Source organism: Rhipicephalus microplus, chromosome 9 (assembly GCF_043290135.1).
Source record: "Rhipicephalus microplus isolate Deutch F79 chromosome 9, USDA_Rmic, whole genome shotgun sequence".
NCBI lineage: Eukaryota > Metazoa > Arthropoda > Arachnida > Ixodida > Ixodidae > Rhipicephalus > Rhipicephalus microplus.
The window spans coordinates 57,746,154-57,768,767 of NC_134708.1; the positions used below are offsets into that span (position 1 = coordinate 57,746,154).

General features: G+C 42.8%; 1 protein-coding gene across 1 annotated transcript in view; it reads left to right on the forward strand.

The window, feature by feature from the left end:
* The window catches only part of LOC142772275 (lysosomal alpha-mannosidase-like), a 45,430-nt gene that overhangs the window by 11,462 nt on the left and 11,354 nt on the right, over positions 1–22,614 (forward strand). Inside the window, exons 5-8 of the mRNA XM_075874473.1 lie at positions 10,012–10,114; positions 10,472–10,578; positions 15,750–15,962; positions 19,457–19,606. Coding sequence (XP_075730588.1) covers positions 10,012–10,114; positions 10,472–10,578; positions 15,750–15,962; positions 19,457–19,606 — 573 coding nt within the window. The remainder of the gene's footprint in view (positions 1–10,011; positions 10,115–10,471; positions 10,579–15,749; positions 15,963–19,456; positions 19,607–22,614) is intronic.

Sequence of the window (22,614 nt, forward strand, 5' to 3'; positions counted from 1 at the left end):
TCATTTCACTTGGCTATTAATTTAAAACAAATGGAGACATTATTTTTCACCTTACGGAGCTTTGTTGTATGTTTTTCGCAGCACCTCAGCTTTGCTACCGACGCGCCCCTTGGATCTACAGTGTTTTTTGCTTGCTGGAGTGGATCTTTTCAGTTCTGACACATCATCAGGTTCTTTATGGTGGCTATGTCTGCGCTTTGTTCCTGAACAACGTTTTGTTGGTGAGCCTCTCAAATTTAGGCCTTCACTTGCTCGAGTGCCCAACTGCAGCTGTGCAGAGCATTCTTGCAGATTTTTGAGTACATTCTCTAAAATTTTGCTGTCTGTGCAGTAGTAAGCCAGATTTTTTGCTTTATCAAATTCCCTCAGTACTTTTGATTTGATTGTGCCCACACTGGAAAAAGATGACCTTTTCAAATCTGGCACACTTTCAAAAGTCTCACTGGTGATTGCATTTTCTTTTTTTTTTTTTTTTTTTTTTTTTTTTTTTTTTTTTTTAACTGAATTGTCCTGAAAGATGTATAGACGTGCCTAACTACCTTATTTTTTTTTATCTTGACCTCATTGGGAATTTTTTGTAAAATTTTAGAGGCACTGCTTTACCTTTCTTTATTGTGTTGACTGATTTTGCAATTTTTTCTACATATAGGAGAATTGATTTATTCTTATTTTGTATGTTGTCTGCTTCTGGCTTTTTTTTTTTTTTTTTTTTTTTTAAACTGAATTGTCCTGAAAGATGTATAGACGTGCCTAACTACCTTATTTTTTTTTATCTTGACCTCATTGGGAATTTTTTGTAAAATTTTAGAGGCACTGCTTTACCTTTCTTTATTGTGTTGACTGATTTTGCAATTTTTTCTACATATAGGAGAATTGATTTATTCTTATTTTGTATGTTGTCTGCTTCTGGCTTTTTTTTTTTTTTTTTTTTTCGTTCACTTGGTATTTTTAATTTATCCTTCTTTCAGCTTGCATTGTATTTTTTTTTTTGCTTCTTTTTTACTGCTGTTTGCTATTTCAATATATTTTTTTCTATATTCATTACTGTAGGAGGTCCCGATTCAGTCTTTGACTATGGGACCTCCTTCTGTATACTAATAATTTGTAATGCTCCTGATGTCATAATAAAATCATTTCTGACTCTGACTCTGACTCTATGTAATTACTGCTAGCATCACCAGTGTCATGCTCCTCGGACCCATGGCTTTCTGCCATGACGTGATCATCGAGAGCCATTAAAGGTCCATTTCGATACCCTTCGGGAAGCTTGTCGAAACCCCAGTCCTTATCACTCAAAAAGATGGCACAAAAATGCTTGCATGGAAGTCTAAAATCAGGACAGGTGCAGCTTGGTTCGGCAAAATCTACACAATGCGAAACTTCCTCAGAGCTAGAACTTTTCACATGGAAAGTGCCTTGGCAGGGTCCTGGCGTCACAGACTTCTGGTCGATGTCACCAGCTGCAGCAAGCCTGCTCATGATGTGAAGCACCACACTACGTGGTCGGTTATGCAAGTACTCTGGCACTGCATCATGATAATGCCTGTAATCAGATGAAACTTGCAAATTTCATCTATGGAAGTGTTGTTCCCTGGCTGATAGAAATGTCCTGAGGGTCTGGATGAGGCCAGTCAAGCTGCGTCGGCCACTTTCCGACTTGAGATAGTGCTTCTTGAGCATTTTGTTTTGGGCCTCAGTGCCGTTGTTGGTTGTAACGCATAGCCCAGGCCTGAAGCAGGTTGCCCACATTGCACTCACAGGGAGCCAGTGGCCTTCCACGTAGCTTTGAAAGGCAGGGCTGGTAGCCCACAGGTCGCTGCCCTTCATTTGTGTGACCGCTGCGGCGAATTTTTCGGCAATGTGTGCTCTGGCCAACTGACGCAAATACAACAATGACTGATCTCGGTCAGTGCCATTTTCTTTTTTCCGCAGCCACCGGTCCCAGGCTTGCTCTCTGTGAAAATCACACAGTGCTATCTTGCCTCTTGGAAAAGTTGAATTTATGGCATTCATTTCCGCTTGGGAATAATCGATCATTCAATATTCTAGATTGAAACTAGGGCACCATGATCTGAAAATCTTAAGTGCTGCCGAAATGCACTCTGACGTTCCGAACTGAAAATGAAAACGCATGCAATCACGTAGCCTGTTGGTGTTTTTACCACAAGAAAAAACAGGGGAAGTGAATAGTCAGTTGTTTTGTTCGTTGCATCCAGGCACACGACATCACCCGAGTACTTCTCCATGGCCATCTTCATGAATGCAGTCTGCATACAAAACATCAGTTTGTTCGCATTTATTTGCCATGCCCTCAAGTATGTTGTCCTCGTCATTTATCTCTGGTGCAAGTGTTTCGTCCTGTCTCTGGTTTTTGTAGGGCTGAAAAAAGTATTTTCCCGCGGGGTCCTTCTCTTGTAGCTCCTCAACCAGCCTGCCTGCATTGACCTGGTTCACAGAACTGTATCTGTCCTTGCGGATACATGACTGTATGTGTGACCGTATGTCTTCTCTAGTTGGATGAAAAGCTCTGCATGAAGGTGGGGGTTAGGCTTGCCAGCAAACAGGACATGTTAAACGTAAAACTGCAGGCATTTCTGCACTTGACTGACCGAGGTGGTGCCCTGCTGAACAAACATGTTGATCTTCACTGACAGCTCGGGGTTCATAGGCTGCCCGTAGGCCAGTGCCATTCCACACGTGTGAGCAGTGTGGCCATTCATAGACGAAAAACTCACGTACACCCGCTCCTGACGTGTGCCTGATCCATCGCCTGAACTTAGCGCCCTCTCCAAACGTGCCAGGGTAGCTTTCGAGGCCACTTTCCTCTTTTAGGCAGAACACGCTGGAGGAAGCTCAATCTGCAATGTAAATCAAAAAAACCTTTATATCTACGCGCACAATGGCATGTTGTTGATGAGACATATATACACAGATATACCTGAGCACTTGCAAAAGTGGGTAAAATAGATTTTAAGAATATGCAAACTTACAAGCACATTTCACACTTCCACCATAAGCCATTGGTTGTAGCGTATTAAGAGCCCTACCCTGGTAAGAGAAGATGGTGTAAAACCTGATTTTACAAAGTACTGTAATATACGGAGTGGCACAACCACCCCCCAAAGATCACCCAACCCTTCAATTCATTCATTCAATACTGCAGTCTTACAAAGCCCTAGCAGGTGCTTCATATTTGTTCAAAAGTATGTCCCCATATGTTGCCATCCCCTAAAAATACTGATGACTGAAAATTGACAACCAGGATACCATCAATTTCTTCTAGAAGAGTAAGACGGCACTGAATGGGATATGATGGACAAGGAACAGGGAAGAAAGGCGTAGAACTATGGCCCTGACGAGACCATGTGGTATCCTACAATGGTATCGAACTACAATGTCTTGTATCTATCGCAACAGATACAGCAGAAATACAACCTAGCAGTGACCACATTGATTAAATGATCTAATTTTTGAAAGCAGCTCTGACTTCTCATTTCATGGGTTTAATTATGTCATTTCATGATGGTAAATGACGACAGTCTTAATATCCAAACTTCATCTTATGTGCAATTGGCTTATGTGGTTTCATGACTGAATAAGTGTGCTCTCGTTCGTGATACCAAAGTGGACATAAGGTTTCATTGTGTTCAGTCTGGTTAATTATTGTTTAATCTGTAGACAATTGTTGCTCTGTACGCGAACAAACTAGTGATGCTTCAATTCAACTTGACGCTGTTAAGCCACATGTAATTACTTTTTAGCACGCTTACCTTGTAGTCTGGAATCATTTCAATTGTTTTGATGTGCATCCTTGCAGTACATCCTTCTTTCTTTATGCCTTGGACCTTTCTCTTTTTTTTTAGCTAAGGTCTTACAATCCCAGTCACCAGCAGTACTGTCCTGCGCCTTGAAAAAGATGCAAACGAGCAGGTTATAGCCACGCTGAGTTGTAGATGCAAAACTATTTTTTTGCTTTTCACCTTGGTTTTAACCTCGTGTTCCAGTGTAAACAAGGGAAAGTAAAGAGTACAAATGGAGCAAGAAAAACATACACACAAAGCTGCACATACCACAGGTTTCTTGCAGTGAACATTGTGACGCTCTCGGCCGAACACACAACTTTTGGTGCACTTGTTGAGGATCCTGGATGGGCACTCGAGCTCAATCAGAAGTGTGCAGCCTTTCTGCTCGGCGCTGAACAGAAGTCGTCCAGCTAAAATAACGGAACAGTTCAGAGTTAGCGCTGTGGGGCCGGAGCTCTGAGATATAATATAGTTGCTTCATGTAAACGATCAGATGGCAATTAATTGGGAAACTGAACATACTCACTTTTCTCAACATCAAAGGCAGTCGACAACTCTGTCTGAAACGATACATTTGTGCGCGCAAGGTCTCGCTCAAACTCCTTCAGCGCATCCTCGCTGTCGAGGTATCCGGTCCAGCACCGATCCGCTTTCTTTGCTTCTTTTAGGTATCGCTGCACAAGTTGTTCTTCCTCGCCAAGTTGTTCGGCAGAAGCCGCGAACGGCTCCTCAGCCATAGCTAGCGCTCGCTTGCGACCGAATGAACACAAGCGCGCAAGCGCTGCTCTTCAGGACACAAAACAAAACAAAAAGGTAAGCAAAAATATAATGTAACTGGCAGCAAAAAAAACAAACGCACACACGCGCGCGAGCAATAAAAAATTAACAAAAAAAACAAAAATATACAACTCGCAGAAAAAAAAGTTCGTGACGTCCTACGTATTGGCCACGCCTTCGCCCTCATGTGCACGCCGAAAAACGTCTCCCGGGCTAGGAAGGTATTCAGCTACTTGTACATGAAGAATGTCGATACAATATGGAGGAAGCGAACCAGAAAAATTGACTGGTAAATACTTAGAAAACAGCAGGGGGCCAAACCAGAAAGAATTATCGGTTAAGAAGAAGGTGAAGGAAGCTGAGACCGATATGTGGAGAATCGGCATCATTAAAAAGTCCGCACTAGAGATCTATCGAACTTTTAAGCAGAAAATTGCCAAAGAAAGGATGTATGATAGTAATCGGGGTAGTTCTCTACTGTTTGAGGCCAGGATGGGAGTAATGCGAACCAAGACATACCGGGCCAAATATGAAGGGGTAGTCACGGTATGCAGTGCGTGTGGAGAGGAAAAGGAAAGTGCCGAACATTTGATAATGTTCTGTAAAGGGCTTCACCCTATAGTTCAGGATGATGGCACAAAGTTTTTCAAAGCACTGGGGTTTAGGGGCAGGGAGGGCAAAAGAGACTTTAAGCGGGTAAAATTAACTAGAAGGAGGTTATCTGATTGGTGTCTAAAGTCAAGCCACGAGTGAAAATTAAACCCTTCACTGCAAAGTACGAATGATGAACCTCACTATTTAAAGGGAAAAAATAAATCTAGTTTTTGGTTCATTAAGTATTACGGCTTGGTGGCGCTAGCCACCGCCCGATCTAAAGAGTACAGCCATATTCATCCATCCATTCATCCAGTTTGGACTGGCATGGTGGATGGACGTGTTTTTTGAGCGCGCCCAATCTACTGTGCATATGGGTGGTTTTGCATGTTTTGAGCTTGCCTTTATAATTATTAAGGCAGCAGTTAAAACCTTTGTAGCACCTAATACATTGTACGGCTTTTTCGGGGGTCAGTCACCAGGTATTTACTAGTTTGTGCGCCTGTGTGTGTGTTTGTTTGTCTGGGTTTTTTTTTGTTGCCACCCCGTGGCGGAGGTGCACTTACATTGAACACGCCAATTCATGTAGTAGAGCTTACACTTTCTCTTTTTTGTAGGGCAGGGATCGTGTTGTGATATTATCAAGTGAGACAAGTCATAAGGACAGTTGGTGTCAGAAAGACATGATTAAAAAGCTCTAAAGTGTTCATGATGTGGGGTGGCTTTGAAAATGAACCCAAGTGCAGAAGCGAATGGAGAGGAAGCTGACGCGAAGTGTAGGCAATGTAAGGTCAAGGAAAAAATGGAGAAAATGATGGTTGGCCGGAAAGAACTGCTGATGAGAATCACCGAGCTGGAGACTGTGTTGGCGACCGAGCTAGGCTTGGCAACAGAGCAAGGGAAACAGGCTGAAGTCCGCCGAGGAAGCACTAGCCAAGGTGAACAAAAGAGCGGCCGACGGAGAGAACAGTAGGGAACCGGCAGCCAAACCGCGGAGAAGAAACAGCAAGCACGTTTGGAGAAAACAGGTTCAGCCGGTTCAATTGTCGCAGGGCCCAGTTTCAGCGAAGTAGTAATGGGGCTGGGAGGGGACAAAGCCGCTGGCGTCACAGGTGCAAGTAACCCCCAGCTGCAAGACGCTCCAGCTGAAAAGTCACAGCATGTGATAATCACCGGGTACTCCAATTTAAATCCATGCGCAGAAGCAATCACAGAGGGTAAGAGGTGACAAGCGGGTTGCAGTATGGAAGTTCTCAGGACGCAAGCTGGAAGCAGTCATGAGGCAAGTGAGCGTGAAACTCAAAACTACAGCTGATAGACGAAACCTCGCAATAATTCCGGGTGGTTTAAAGAATGTCTGAAATGAAGATACGGCAGGACTAGCAGCCACACTGGCGAAAAGGGTCGAGGACATGCTCGCCACTTCTCCTCGGGTACAGGTGGTGACCGGAGGTATCAGTGCGTGACGGCAACCTGCAAAGAGCGGTTGTCAACGCAAACCAATAGATATGGCGAATGAGTCGAGAGAAAGGCTTTGAGGTGGTGGAAATAAACAGAAAGGTGCATAGGTGGGGTTGTTTTCAACGTGACAGAATTCACTTCGATGGGCGGCTAGGTCATGAGGTGTGTTGGCGACTTGCAGGACGCCCTGTAGCTTTCTTGGGGGGCACGTGGGCCCTTCGGGGAGTAGGATAGCTAATAACGCGGAAAACAACCAGGGAAACTCTGTGACAGAAGGTATGGACAGATACGATTTCGAAGTGGCGCCAGTATCTAAGATAGGTAGAGTCCGGGGCAGAAGTAGACGTAGCCACGAGGGCCGAGCTAATTCCGACATATTTTTCAGACAGACTATTTAAAGGGAAAAAATAAATCTAGTTTTTAGTTTACTATGTATTACTCCTTGGTGGCGTTAACCACCTCCCGATCTAAAGGGTACAGCCATATCAATCCTTCCATCCATCCATCGAAGTTCATTATGCCGTTTGTCGCACGTCCGCGATGTATACAGTAGTAGTAGTGCATATGTCTGTACTACTACTACTACCGTGACGTATGAAATAGGTAGCCACCTCTAGTTTAGTCCTCGGAATATCCGCTTGATGGCGGTACTTCCATATAATGAATATATGGTGAAAAGATGTGAGATGCCGGTACTTGTGTTCACTAGATGGACGGACGGATGCATGGACAGATGAACAGACACAGAGACAGACGGACAGGTGCACAGACTGACGGACGGACGCATGGACGAACGCACGCACAGACGGTCACATGAATGGACGCCTGCGCGGACGCACGAGTGGACCAAAACAAGAACAAACGGACGGACTGAAGCGCGGATAGACTGATGGACGCTTTGCCCCACTCATCATTATTCAGTCTGCGGATATGCTGCCATTTTTTTCAAGTAGACGTAATTTTCTCAATGCAAGTTAACTATAAATATACTTTACGATTTTTCTGAGACTTGATCAAATGGTTGATTACCTCATTTAATGGTTGAGTGCCCAAAGTGGGGAGCGTATTCAGGCAATCTGCTATCAGTGCTTGGATTTAGCTCGGCTCATTGCTGGATCAACGAGGCTTCGCACATTTTTGCGTAGTAGTTTCGCGCGTATCTTCCATAAATCATTTATTTTCTGATGTGCTGTTCACTGGCGGGAGATTTCAGAGCTCAACTATACTCACAGAATGTGTAGATAGCCGCTCTTGTGAGTGCCTACTGCCTTCGCTGGCTTCACGACCGGCGTGCCCTTGCCTTTCGTGACAGTGAAGGTGAATCGCTAAACATAATGCGGTGCTATATACTGTTGACAAAACGATATTCTCGAGCCTTCGGTCTCACTGCAGTGCTATTTCACTATTGGGCAACGTGAGTTTTCTAACTAATATACCATCACTCGAGAAGAGGGCGGTCACAATTTCATCTGCAAAGTTTTCGTCGGGTGAAGCAAGTTCACTAAGTGACTAATAAAACATCGTTGTTTCTTTAATCTTTTTTTCTTCGCCTTCCTTTTTTCTTGTGCATGATAGTTGCGAAACATAAGGCGCAATAAAAGCGAGTATTTATAGCGGTACGTAAAAGGTAAGGGATCAAAAAAATTTCAATTTCGCGCCATGTAGGGCAAATAAACGACGTCGCAACCGCTTCCAATTCTGACTTGATGTTTAGTTTTTTTATGTTCTATTTGTTTTTAGTTGTCCTTTCCAGACGTAGATGACGGTGGTGGCAACGAGACACCATCTACTGGACGCATAGGCTTCTATGGAACTTACGCTACCAGTTTCAGCCTTTCTTGATGTTTTCCTCTCTTTTGTATCCCGTTATGATATGAGGGCGGAAGAAAATGAGACTCAGCTCTATTTATCGAAAGCCATCGTAGTTCACCGAGCTTTGCCAACAGAAGGTAGGAATCAAGAAGAAAGCGTAAACATTACTGATGAGGGTGTAGGCGGTATAAGAGTTGACACCACTCTGCCCTCTCATTTCTATGTTTCGCAGTGATGAAGTTCAACGTTCCCCCGGATCTCGCCAATCTCGCCAGCTTTCCGGCTCGCCTTCAGAACAATTAGAAATTATAGAAAAACACAGCTCGAATCTGTTTGCTAATGAATACCATCTAAACTAGTCCTCGATGGGTGTTGGTTGCTCGCCATTAAAAGTTCACAATTGGAAAATTTGGTTAAATATCGTAAGTCCATGCCTGCTTTGGTCCTCTCGGCATACTTACCTTGCTCGAAGTGTTTTCTTCTCATCTACGTACTAAAAGAAACACAACCCGTACCTGCATATCCACGAAGTTATCTGAACATAACATAAAAACTTCATTGAAACATATAATATTCTGAAGGGGAATCATTAGTTGAGGACCTCACTGGCCTTAACCACCCGTTCAATCTGGTCGATCAGCGCGTACTGGTCTGCCAGGTCAGAGCTAAAGAGTGCTTATAGTGCTAGACAGCGCAATCTCTCGGTAAATGAAACCTGTCATGAATTTTTTCCCGGGACTTCCTACTGGTCGCGTTTGCTCTCACCGGTATGGTAAAGTTCGCTGTTGCACAATTTGTAAGATCATACATTTTTTGCGGATGGCATTGGAGCATGATGGGCCGTCAAAGTTGACACCATAGCTTGAAGACATCGATGGTACAACCTGACTATTGATACGATTCAATTTGGCCCGCACGTGCAGCAGTGACCACCCAAATGTATCGCTTAACCAATCTAGGGGTGGTGTTAAAACTTCAGAGACCACTAGGCTCTAGAAAACGTAATATTTCTCGAAATTTTTAAACTATGTGGTCGAACTATCTATTAGATGTTGTTAAAGCTTCTTACAGCAGACCGAAAATCTAAATTAAAGGCTGTCTGTTGAGAAAGCGTGGATATTGAAGTTTTAACTGCGGAGCTCTTCTAAGGCTTTCCATGACAACAGATGAGTATACGCGGTGGTCAGCTCCAGTACCAAGATACAACCACACAGGGCACAACTGTTGGAACTGCTTCGGTCGATGACGAAGTCCGTGTCTCTGTAAGCACAGATTCAGCAATGAATCACTGAAAACCCTAGGAAATTAGTTGTGAAGCATGAACCGCATCTCAAATATTTATTCAGATTTCACACAGATTGGAACTGGCGTAATGTTTTCTTATGCCTCATGGTTTAAACTTTTGAAGCTGACTACAGATGTCGTACTGTACAGGATAGTCCGCCACACTGTCTCTAGCGCTAACGATTTGTTTCAATTTAAGAATGTCAACGTCTCGAATGATTGCCACCTCTTGGTGCCGTAATTTACTCACGTCGACCCGGTATGCATATGCGCGTTGCAGATGGGCTTCGGCGCCATGATGGCCGGCCGCGTTTCCATGGATACGCTGGAGGAGTGGAAGGCATCGCATCACATGGGATTTGTGTGGAATACCTCGGCAAAGGGTACACGTGCGTCATGATAATGACTCTCTTGAGTTTCATGTGCTGAAAAGAGTGACACATTTCTCGATAAGAAATTAGAAACATGACATGGATGTGATAGCCTTTTTCACGTTGTATGGTTTTTTCTTGAGTTTTGTAACGACCGGTATGACTAAGGTGAGCGCATTTGCTGCTTGTCATCTGCAGTGATAGCAGATTTTAGATCCGCTGTAATTTCGATTGTAACTTTCTTACATTGTAAACAAATTCATAAATTCAATTGGTAATTTCGTCTAACGAAAATTCATAGATGATTTTGGCACTGATGCTCCCGTTTCGTGAATCTGTCAGCCCTGCTCGGATATCCCGTGCTCGCAGGTCAGAATAAAGACGGTGAAAGCGACGAGCTGTTCACGTGGATTCCCTGGAACTCTTACTCCACCCCATCTCAGCTGTGCTTCGATGCTTGTAGCTACGAAGAACCGGTAAGAGCTTTCCTTTAGCGCAACTTAATCACTTTTCTAGGTAACTCTAGGTAATCATTATTTCTCTTTCCACTCACTATCCGGCAGTGGCGTTGCCAAGCTAGCAATTGAGGTGTTTGTTTTTTCTCGAAATGGGCCAAATGCAGAACTGAAACTACTTCAAATAAAGCTTTATTAGCAAATAAATACTCTCGACTTTTATATAAAACATTAATAAGGAATTACTCATTTTTGTCACTAATTCATCATCACAGTCTTACTGGAAATTGGGTAGTATGTTTATGCAAATAGAGTCTTATTTGAGCTGTATTCCTTTCAGCATTTGGCAGATTTCGGTAAAGAGCTCCGGAAATAGAGTAAATACTTTTTTCCCAGTTAAATTAGATCTTTCACAAGCTAGTTCTAATTTTTTCATAATGCTTGGGATTTATAAACAGAGCGAAAATTAGAGGCGAGGACTGAAGAAGACACGGCAGGACACTGACAGGGGCTCTATTTTTCCGCTGTTTAGACACCCCATACATGTACCCTATCTACTGCTGTCGTGTTTCAGTAGATAACAGTGCAGGTGCCAGTGACTGTGGAGCCAGAAAAAAAGACAAGAAATAAAAAAAGAATGTCAGCGAGTGAAATGTAAACAACGTTCATTCATTTCGTCCAACAGTGTGTTTCTTACGCATGTGTGTGAAAGACCACCACAGCGTGATATGGTAACATCTCGCAGGGAGTACGAACCTGGGCGCACAACTTCCTCCTGAAACATGCCCAGAAACTGGTAAGCGTTGCAACCGCCCATGTCTCGTATTTTATTTTTTTTTCTTTACGGCAAAACTGTGTTTAGAAAAATTGTTTAACGATTTCGAGTACTTTTTTATTATGTGTTTACAGAAATTCATTCTCGCAGACAGGAAACATCCACAACATTTAAACAGAATATCTCAGCAAAACAGAACATGCATAGGCACACAAAAAATTTGTTACAATAAGATATGTATACGATTTCGAGTACTTTCTTATGTGTTTAGAGAAATTTATTCTCTCCAGCAGGAGACATCTAAACAGAATATCTCAACAAAACAGAACATACACAGACACATAAAAATTTTGTTACAAAAAGATATGTATACATATGTACATTACATGGTAAACAAAAAAACACGAATAATAAGACAATAGGTATATTTCTCGTATTTACATGACGTTTCTTTTGGTACTGGACTAGACATATTCCGATTGAATCCAGGTAAGGCTGAAAGACAAGCTTAGCGCGTCTCTCACAGACGAACATGAAAGGGCATCCACACCAAAGTTACGGTAGGCTAGCAGTGAGTGCGTCTAAACCATAGTTTAGAATCAATGGTGGCATGAGCTACCTGGAAGGGTCTCCGCGCTTGCACTAATTTCCCTTCAGGCTTTTTCAGCACACGTAGCTGGCGCTGATACCCGCCGCTCCGGGAATCTCTCTCCTTAAAATCCTTTAGGTACTCTTTAAGTCCTTTGAAGAAACCCCTAAATCAAAGAAAGAATTGGTTTACATTATTAAATTTTGCTTTGCGAACTCCAATGTCGTTTATTTCTCCATCGTATGTTTACTAATAAAAGAGAAAATCAAGGTCAAAATTTCGTTTTTAGCTTTCGCACCTTATTCCCCATGCGGGACGTCATGGATTTTCAAAGTTTACTTTCCGTATTTTGGCGACATTGGCGAAATGGGATTTATTCAAGTGCAGTGAAGAGTTGCGGCAAATATCAAACGCGAGCACAAGCCGAAAGTATGCAAGCGCAAGACAAGCCTGGACTTGAAGGCCACACTGCTAAACTGAATGTACTGAAGCTTGGTATGTCGAGTCTATGGCACCCACAGAAGACAATGCACTTCATTTTGACCGATTGATAACTACGGATGATTCAGCCGAAGCTGTCGAAACTTGTGACGACACGGTGTTTGACGCGGGAATTTCAAGGTGGTGTCGCCACCCACACGCTATTTTTGCTCGTTTTCTCGCTTACAAGCGTGTCCTAACAGGGAGTGTGGCGATTCGTTTTTTTTTTACTCGTGAAAAAATTTTTACTGGAAGTATGAAGCTGGGCATCTTGGTAATCCATAACTGATCATGTAGCGCAAACAATATTTTACGCAGGACAAAAGGAGAGACAAAGCAAAAGCGCTGAAGCCCTCCGCCTTGGTCTGTTGTTTTGTGATGCGTCTAATACTTTTTGCGCTACATGATCCATGCTTTACGAATACTTGAAAATAGTTTTTTTTCGTCATTTTTATGTTGTGTCACTTTGATCTAACGTCAACAAACGCAAATTTTTCAGCATGAATTTTTTTAAATACGGGGCTAGAAAAATTAAAAGACACAACAGAAGACGCTCCGATTGATTCAAGCTTGTGAATATACGTATCGGCAGGTCGCTTCACCGGTCAACTATCTGTACAGAGAGGTCGGGCGGCGTCAACCTTTCTCGTGGTTATTTTCAGTCATCGGCGTTGCATGCGAAGTATTCTGGAACTTATTCGTGAACACGGCTTCTAATTGTCACTTGATCTGTGTGGCTGTTACCGTTGTGTGCCGCGATGGTGTAGTGGTTACGGAGCCCTTCTACTGGTCCGAAGGTTGCGAGTTCGACCCCAGCCGGGGCGGTCTCATTTCGGTGCAAGTGAAACCGTAAAGAACCGTGTACTGTGCGATATCAGTTCCCGTTAGCGAAACACTAAAGCCCTCTTTACCGCAGCGGACGCTGCAACACGTGACCCTGCGTCGTGGATTTGTGCCATGCGAGCAGCGTACGCGACTATCACATGACGGAAAGTGCCAAGCTCTTTTTTCCAATTCTGGCGGTCTAACACACCAGATTAAGTCGAGGGCACCATTGCGTACTGTGGGAACAAGCGCATTTTTTTCTCACTTGGTTTTTGGCACGGCCTTTTGGAACTTCTACACTCGAGCTACCACATATCCCCGATGTCAGGTTCAAGCAAAAGCGCCACTCACTAAGTCCACAGCTCCGAGAAAATTAGTTCTGCTCGAGGAAACGGTGCCAAATTGTCATGAATTCGTCGCGTTCGTCCTCTCCCTTGATCCACCGTCTGAATGCCCTTATCAACCTGGGTTGTGGTGCATGGAACCGCAGTGCGTGTAGGAGATTTCCGACGAGCCGTCCGTCGTGAGGATACAGGCTAAAACTAATTGGCTGAAATTTGCGGAGCCCTCCACAACAGTGTCTTTCGTAATCATATGGCGGTTCGGGTACGTTTTAAATTCCAGGTACTATTATTATTATTATTAACAAAATTATTATTACTATTATTATTATTATTATTATTATTATTATTATTATTATTATTATTATTATTATTATTATTATTATTATTATTATTATTATTATTATTATTATTATTATTATTATTATTATTATTATTATTATTATTATTATTACACTCAAATCTCATTGTAACGAAGTTGAATCTTACAGCAAAATGAGTTTGTTATATCAGAAAATTTATTATAAAGGTGTATTCCTAACACTATGTCTAATGCAACACTCTTCCTAATTTATTTCGTTAGACCCGGGTTCGTTACTTCGAGAATCGAGCGTGTTATTATTATTATAGATATTGTTACGGGGTGGTTACGGTAATACATTAGTGTGGTTGTCGTTGTTGTTGTCTTCGTCGTTGTTGTTGTTGTTGTTGTCGTCGTCGTCATCGTCGTCGTCGTTGTCGTCGTCGTCGTCGTTGTTGTCGTCGTCGTCGTCGTCGTCGTCGTCGTCGTCGTCGTCGTCGTCGTTGTTGTTGTTGTTGTTGTTGTCGTTGTCGTTGTCGTTGTTGTTGTTGTTGTTGTTGTTGTTGTTGTTGTTGTTGTTGTTGTTGTTGTTGTTGTTGTTGTTGTCGTCGTCGTCGTCGTCGTCGTCGTCGTCGTCGTCGTCGTCGTCGTCGTCGTTGTCGTCGTCGTCACTATCGTGAAGGTCCCGGCACCGTAGTTATTTGGAAAAAAGCTGATATAAACTGATGCGGAGGTACTCTCCCCCTGTAATACACTCACAGCCAACTTATAACTGTTCAGAATAACCAGCTGCAACCGACACATACATTGTCGTGGCAGCTGCCCCACACTGACAGAACCATGCGACTGTTGAAAAATATAGGTGTCGTGCAGATAGTCATAACCCATTGCATATATCGAGCATAATTGGCTTAGGAACACACACCAACGTCACCGTGGGCAGCAATTTAGCAGCCCAGAAAACGTGAAATTCAAGAAAATGGAATGACGGATGACGACGCTACCTTGATATGTACACACCAAATAGGCATGGCATCACTGATATTAAAAGATCCCTCTTACAGTCGTTCCAAAAATGTGTCCCCGAGAAATGCAATATATTGCGTTTTCAAAAACGCTAAAACTGAAGTGATTCAGTTTTTGAAACCCCTTACGGAGACTGCTAGGTGTAGGTACGGAAGCAAAAAAATATATATAGAAAATTGTGAGACCTCACGAAACACATTTATGGTGAGATTTGACGCGAGATTGAAGAAAAAGTGTTGTCTTCAAGACTGCACCTTTGGAACGGACCGGGAAGCTTGCCGATATGTTGGCTCAAATGACAAGCTGTGTTCACGACTTTCTCATCTCTTCAAGCTTGCATATTTCCCTGAATGTGTGCATTTTCTTAGATAGCGAGGATAGCGTTTTCACGGATGGTTGTCGTAGTTTAAACTTGCTTGCTCGAACAATGAATGTGTTCACCTTGGAATAACCAGTAGGATATATCAGTAGAAGAACATGTTTACAGTAATACAAGACATTTGTGAGCCTTACTCAAGTTAAAAGCCAAGGAAGTCTCAGGATGAATAATGAAAATTAACTGATTGAATTCGTTGAAATATTGTGATCAGCTGAGATTGTAACGCTACCATGTGAAGTCTAGATTAGGAACATGCTCCTTCCTAAGTGGCTTTTGAGATTTGCTTTGGCTCCTAATGAAACACAAAGTTCATTCACCCAAGGGATACACTGGGGCAAACGAACGCCGATGTGTTATTATGATTACTCCTCGCCAAAAACAGGGATTCGCGTGTCCTCTGTAGTTGTTGTTCTTGTTGTCGTTGTTGCAAGTGACGTTTCTTAAAGACCGTACGAAGCCACGTTCTGGTTATGCAGGCGAAAACGTACGGCAGTAAAACAGTTCCCCTGATGATGGGCGACGATCTGACCTGGACCAGCGCCGTTGAGCACTACCGGGATGCCGACAACCTGCTGAACCATGCCAACCGCGTGGGTCGCTGGCCGATGAACATTCTGCGCTGGCTCATCAACGGCGCTGAACTTAGGCCCGTGAACGTCATGTACTCCACGCCCGCATGCTACTTGGAGGTACGAGTGCGGTTCATGCGGCGCACAGTACTGCCCAGATTGCACTGCCGTGAACTATGATTCACTCCACAGAGGGCTAGGGTAAGAAATGAATGAAAGGCAAGAAAGTTAACAAGACTCCGGCAAGTTTGATATCCCGCCCATAGAATTGGGAGGAGGGGGCATATGGTGATATCTCGAGAAATTCAAAAGACGAAGGAAAAGTACAAAGATCAATGAGATTGCCCTCGAAGCACTTCTAAAGGCACTTGACCTTTTTGTTCTGTTTTAACGATACAGTGTCTATTTAAGGAATAGTTGGCTATGTTCGTCTGGAAGGCTCTGGTATGCATGTTACGTTTTAGACGAACGCCTCCGAGCACATACATATGCGAGATTCTCCACTATGTTATCCTAACTGCTACGTTACGTCTTTATGTGATAATTCATCTAATGATGCATGCTCCACCTGCTCGCTTCGGAACTGTGTACAAGCGTACATTCTTTTTTTTGTATTCACGAGACCTCACAATGGTTGTCATAGTACTGTTCAGGCTGTATATCGCATGTGCTGCGTACTAGTTACGCTCTGGTGTTATTGAGAGAACACTGTTTCATAAGAAAAATTAAGACCATGTAAGTTCCATGTTACATGTTCGACTTCCCGGAGAGTTAAGGAGTAGCCGACCCTTTATTTGTGTGCTAACATTTTGGTATATCATGTGAGTGTAAAAAGCAGGAGAATGTGAAAGTTTCCACTTTTTGCGAGGAGGAAGAATGGAAGTTAAAAAAAGAATTGGCAGAAGAAGGTATAAAATACCTGGGGGTGAACTAAATGGCCACTTGAGCTTAATGGAACGTGTTGATCTTTAAACATTAGGATGCAGCACAACAAAGACGTTGGCTGTAGAGAAAGCGCTGTCTTGTTCATTTATACTGTCCACGTATTCTATGCAATTTATTCTAGCTTTAGCACAAAAGTGTTTTATGCCGGCGTCCCCCACGAATCCAATGACGTATTTCTGTCACGTATATGACGTCGTAAATTATGTTAAAACAGATTGCAAAGGAAAAACGATAAGTAAAGGTTCTGTTGCGGGGCGTAGAACCAGCGACTTCTCTTTCTCCAGTGCATGGTGCTAAGCACTCGGCCACGAAACGTACGCTATGAGAGAAACTAACGGAAAGACATTTATATACACCATAAACCGTTCGGTTGTCCTCAGAGTTCGACCACTTCAGCGCCTTTTCGCCGTCAGCAGCAAGTTGGCGCGAAGTGCTCGCGTTGGGTAAAGCATTGGAAGCGCTCCGGAGGTCGTCGCCTTTCGCGTTGCGATGAGCCCTGCCTCCGCGGAGCGTGGTCTCTCCTGCGCGCTCATCAGACTCGTGATTCAAGAGAGCACCAAGGTCACTTCACTCGCTGCTGCGGCCGCATTTACGAGAGAAACCCACTGCTCGCGCACGAACAAGTTAGAATTGTGACATTTGTTCCCACGATCACTGTATATACTTGTGCGTTCGTTTGGAGCATCTTTCTCTTCGAATATCCCGCTTTGAGTGTCGAGCTGCGACAGCAGTTAGTCCACGCTCGTCCTGTCTGTATATATATGCTCATTTTATTCACTCGCTCGCCCTTGTACCTCCGTGAAGACACGTTTCACTTTCGTGTTATACAAATTCCTGAAAAGAGGGATCAGCCACTAGACATTGATCAGTTTGTTTCTTACTCTAAGGACAATGGGGAGAGTGTGATAAAAAGGGAGAAAAAGCGATGAGATGGGAGGGAACGCCAGAAGATTAACTAGATTTGAAGATCTTGCTGCCCTACGCTTAGGGAGGAAAATATAATTATGATGATCAAGACTTTATTTCTCCCAAAAGAGGAGACCGACTCGGGCATTGGTGACCCTGCATGCTTAGGGTGAAATAGGAGTAAAAGGACGAGAAAATTCAGAGATTTTCCCCAAGGGTAAATGCCGAAGGATGTGGCTAGGGCTTTTGCATCTATTGGTGCTCTCATGCGCATTGGTTCATCTGACATCATGAGATCATGATAACGTCGCAAGTTTTGCAATCTCTGACGTCGTCATGACTGTTTTTTTTTTGCATCACTCGTACCCATTTAACGGCCGAAAAAGTTTAATGCGCTCAGACTTACTCAAGAAATAGATCTTGCGCTTTGGACTTGCTTATACTCAACAAAATTGAGCCGGACTCGCTCAGACTCGTACTCATAATTTTTTTCAACCAGACTCGGATTCACAAGAACGTTGCTAACTCGGACTGATTCAGAATGACACTCACAGCTCCTTGTCAGGTTGAGGGAGTCCGAATGAATCGCCTCAAGAGCGAGTTCTTCGACCTATGCTTGTACTAGAGCAGCAGAATGCTAACGCCGACGGTCAAATATTGCGTTGAACGAGGCAACTAAGGTCACCGCCCTACAAAAACGTGAGCCTAGAATATTTCCAATACATATGCACAGTCCACCGTAGCAGTCAACGAGCACTCAAGTCAGCTGCCTTCTGGTGTTGCAGTATGGCTCGACATACCTTTATGGATGATGAAATGTGAGTCGTGGCTGCCGAGGGTTATTTTTTTTTCAGCCTAAGCGTGCACCGCATACAGTCCCTTGAAAATGTGAAGCAGTGCAAGGTTCTGGATTAATCTGAACGTTGCGCAGCCTTCATGGCTTGCCATTTAAATGTATACAATCCTGCGGCCAACACATGGCTGTGCCATAGTTGTGTAGAAGTAAGTTCCATGTAACCTAACCTAAGTTTACATATCATGGCAGATATTACAAGGACCAGTGACCAGTTTAGGCTACAGTTTCGGCACATCATTTGTCGGTTACCGCATTAAAATTATTGGTGCGCTTTTAAACAACCGGGATTATTCTGCCGGTTACAGGGCAGTCATCTACAGCAGAAATCAGCGATACTTTTTCATTAGCAATAAAAAAAAAAAGTCGCAACTGCCTTTTTTGAGTTCTGCCACCTCTATGATGCAATACATGGCGCACCACAATGTGTGTTATCTACAGTTACTCAATACAGGCAGAACCTAAATATTTTGTTCAATATAAATTATATAAAAGCCATGATTAACATGCCGTTTTGAATTTTACTGAATATAAAATACAAGATAATGAATTCTCTCATTTTTAAAGAGAAATTTAACAGTGCAGTATCTCTTAAGCTATCGCAGTATTCGATGTCATCGCATATCGACAATTTTACGGATGGGTTTCAGTGCCGCGATATTCGACTGCAGCCTTGCTGTTTTGTATTTTATAACAACCATTTAACAGCTAGCCTAAAAGTGCTATGGTGGGCGCATACGCCCGAAAACCATTGTGCAAGTTCATTGAATGTTTCATAACCTTACTGATTGACGTGACGATAAAGACAGAAGTACAAAAAGCCCGAGGTGTGGGCGCCCATGTTATGTAAAATGGTCTATGGAAGCCGTTCCCCAGAACTCGCCACGTCACTTTCTTGTTTCTCATAAAGGCACTTCACTCTGAGAAGTCGCGGACGTGGCCACGCTTCCAAGACGACCTGCTGCCGTACACAGACCGGGCTAAGCACACCTGGACCGGCTACTACACAACTAGACCCAACCTCAAAATGATGGCCCGCTACGCCAACGGCTTCCTGCAGGTATTCTGCGATTGTATATGTAGAAATTTTGATCTATGTTTTGGAGTGAATGTAGAAATGTTATAGCTCGTCAGCTTCCTTCACTTTCCTTGACCGTCTTATTGGCGCTACAATCATCTTATCAGTAGGGTGCCTCGATGCGCACGGAGGAGCCGGCATCGAGGCACTTTACTTATTAGAGCACGCGCGCGCGCACGCATGCGCACTTAACATACATACTTATAATACAAACACAGATAGATAGATAGATAGATAGATAGATAGATAGATAGATAGATAGATAGATAGATAGATAGATAGATAGATAGATAGATAGATAGATAGATAGATAGATAGATAGATAGATAGATAGATAGATAGATAGATAGATAGATAGATAGATAGATAGATAGATAGATAGATAGATAGATAGATAGATAGATAGATAGATAGATAGATAGATAGATAGATAGATAGATAGATAGATAGATAGATAGATAGATAGATAGATAGATAGATAGATAGATAGATAGATAGATAGATAGATAGATAGATAGATAGATAGATAGATAGATAGATAGATAGATAGATAGATAGATAGATAGATAGATAGATAGATAGATTATGTGTATAGACACACACCAGGTAAGGTTATGTTTATTTTTCCATAGTTTTAAAATAGCAATTCAAGCAACTAGCAACGTAACAATTACACGTTAAATAAATGTGCCGTGCATACAACGTGTGGCTTTGGTATGACAAACAACCTAAGTAAACTCAAAAACTGTATGCAATAAACTTTAAGTCACGAGAAATATAGTCGCATAACCACAACCTTCCAATCCACACGGTGAAGCATGTGACATCTAGCTTAATATAACAGCAAAGATTGTACGCTCCTTTGACGCAGGCCTGCAAGCAGCTCTCCGTGCTTGGTGCTCATGAACAAGTCACAAAGGTTCGCAAACTACGTAAGTACACATGACGCAAATGTGCCCACTATTTATCATTCTGTCTAAATGGTCGCCATATTAACGAAGCCCTGCACGCAGATTGTAATAAATATCAGCATTACTCGAGGCTTATTTCAATGTTTACTAAGCGCCGATGCGGGAAACTTCCTCACTGGCACTGCATGCAAGCAAACGTGGATCTGGCGATATAGTGTGCACTCATAGTGTGGGTTCGTGTGTCTATTGAAAAACTCTTGCGACGTCCTGCGAACGTGTAGCCTCTCTCTACCACCTGCATAACAAACTACGCTAAGGATGGTGTCCAGCTTTAGAAGTTTTCCATTTCAGGAAATTAACGATTGCTTCTGTCTTCTATCTTTGCAGAAGAAGCAGTCGCTCTGATGCAACATCACGACGCAATCACGTAAGTGGACGCATCACCTCACCACGTAAGATCTGTATTAGACAAGAGTTCTGAAATTGTCATTGAGGAATACTTTTTAAATAAATAAAATTCTCATTATGCCTAATTCGAGGTTGGCGTCTTAATACTCGGTGTCTCTGCGGCAAAATAGTTATGGCATACTCTTTTAATCGCGACGTTAATGGTTCGTCCTCAGGTGGTGAAGGCCTTTTACACTTTTTCAAGCTGTTAAAGAGTGCGTAAACTATATTGAGCTCAGAGACGAGAGCACCTTCTTTATCACCTCAACCTAAAGTCCCCCAGGCGTCATTTTTGTGTTGACCTTAATTGATTCTCATAAAGTAGTAAACATTGACAGTCTAGACACTATCTTGCAGTGTGAACTCCTGCAAGCGAACTGTACACCACGATGTTATTTGTGTATAGCTTCTATTTCTGTTTCTTTTTTCTTCAAAGCCTAAATTTTTATTTTTAATAACCACTTTTTCACCACGGCATTCCTACAAATGAAGAAGCTGAAAAAATGTGAACATCAACCCCTACACAATAAGCCAGTTAAAAGAAGACGGAAAACAGGAAGAACCGTTGAGCCTATTGGGAATTCACTCTTTTCGGCTGCCCGCCATTATCTCTGTTTGTGAGCTCGCAGACACGCGAAGTAAAGTGAAATCAGTCATTCTGGCACGATAGCCATGTGGAGCAAGGCAGAATGGTCATACGACAGTATGGCAAAGCAGGGCAGGAGAGACAAAGTATAAGCGTACTCCTCATGACATCACGGCAATGGCCTGCTAGCATCGCGAATAGTGTCGAAAAGAGGGGAAGACGCCAAGAGAGATTAGCGCATTCCATTTGTGTGTTTGCAGAGGTTGTTGAAGGGCCATTTATGAACGCCTTTTAAGAATTCCACAACGTCACATATGATGCCGAAACATATGTTAGGGTCCCCGTAACGTTGACGGTGCATGGTTTCGACGACTCCGTTAACCTACTCCAACCCAAATTCAGGTCAATGAGTATTTAAAACTTATTTAATTCGCTCTTTAGAATACAAAGAAACTACTTTTAAAGAAAAATATTTCGTATTGACAGTAAAAAAATGTAGCGAAAAGCAACTGGTTTTATGGAATAAATACAATTATTTGCAGCTAACACAATAAGCTTAAACTGCTGATGACAGCCGTTTTCAACGCGCATTATGCGTATACATTGATTACAACTTCGATATTCACCAGTGCTGTCTCGCATACTGCGTAAAAATGAACTGCGAGATTTCTATTTACCCACCGCGAGGACGAAAAAGTTGACTTTTCTGGGAAACACAATATCAAAGCCCGCCATGCGTCACATACACATGCTCTAAAGTGCCATCTCGTTGAGCGTAAGTGAAATAAGAAGTACCACACGAAACATTCAAGTTTAAAGGTAAAGAGTATTTGCTTCATGATTGACTAGGCTTGCTCAAAACACTGGCCCCAACTGAAGTCACATGTACTGAAGAGGTTTAGGAATATATGATTGTTGACGTAAATATGGAAAAAAAAGATCTGCTTCTTTGTTCATAGCGTCAGCGCAGTGTAATAAAGACTGTGGTCTTTAGAATTATGCATCTACGTATATTCTAAATATAAAGCTGCAGTGCCGCACATTCA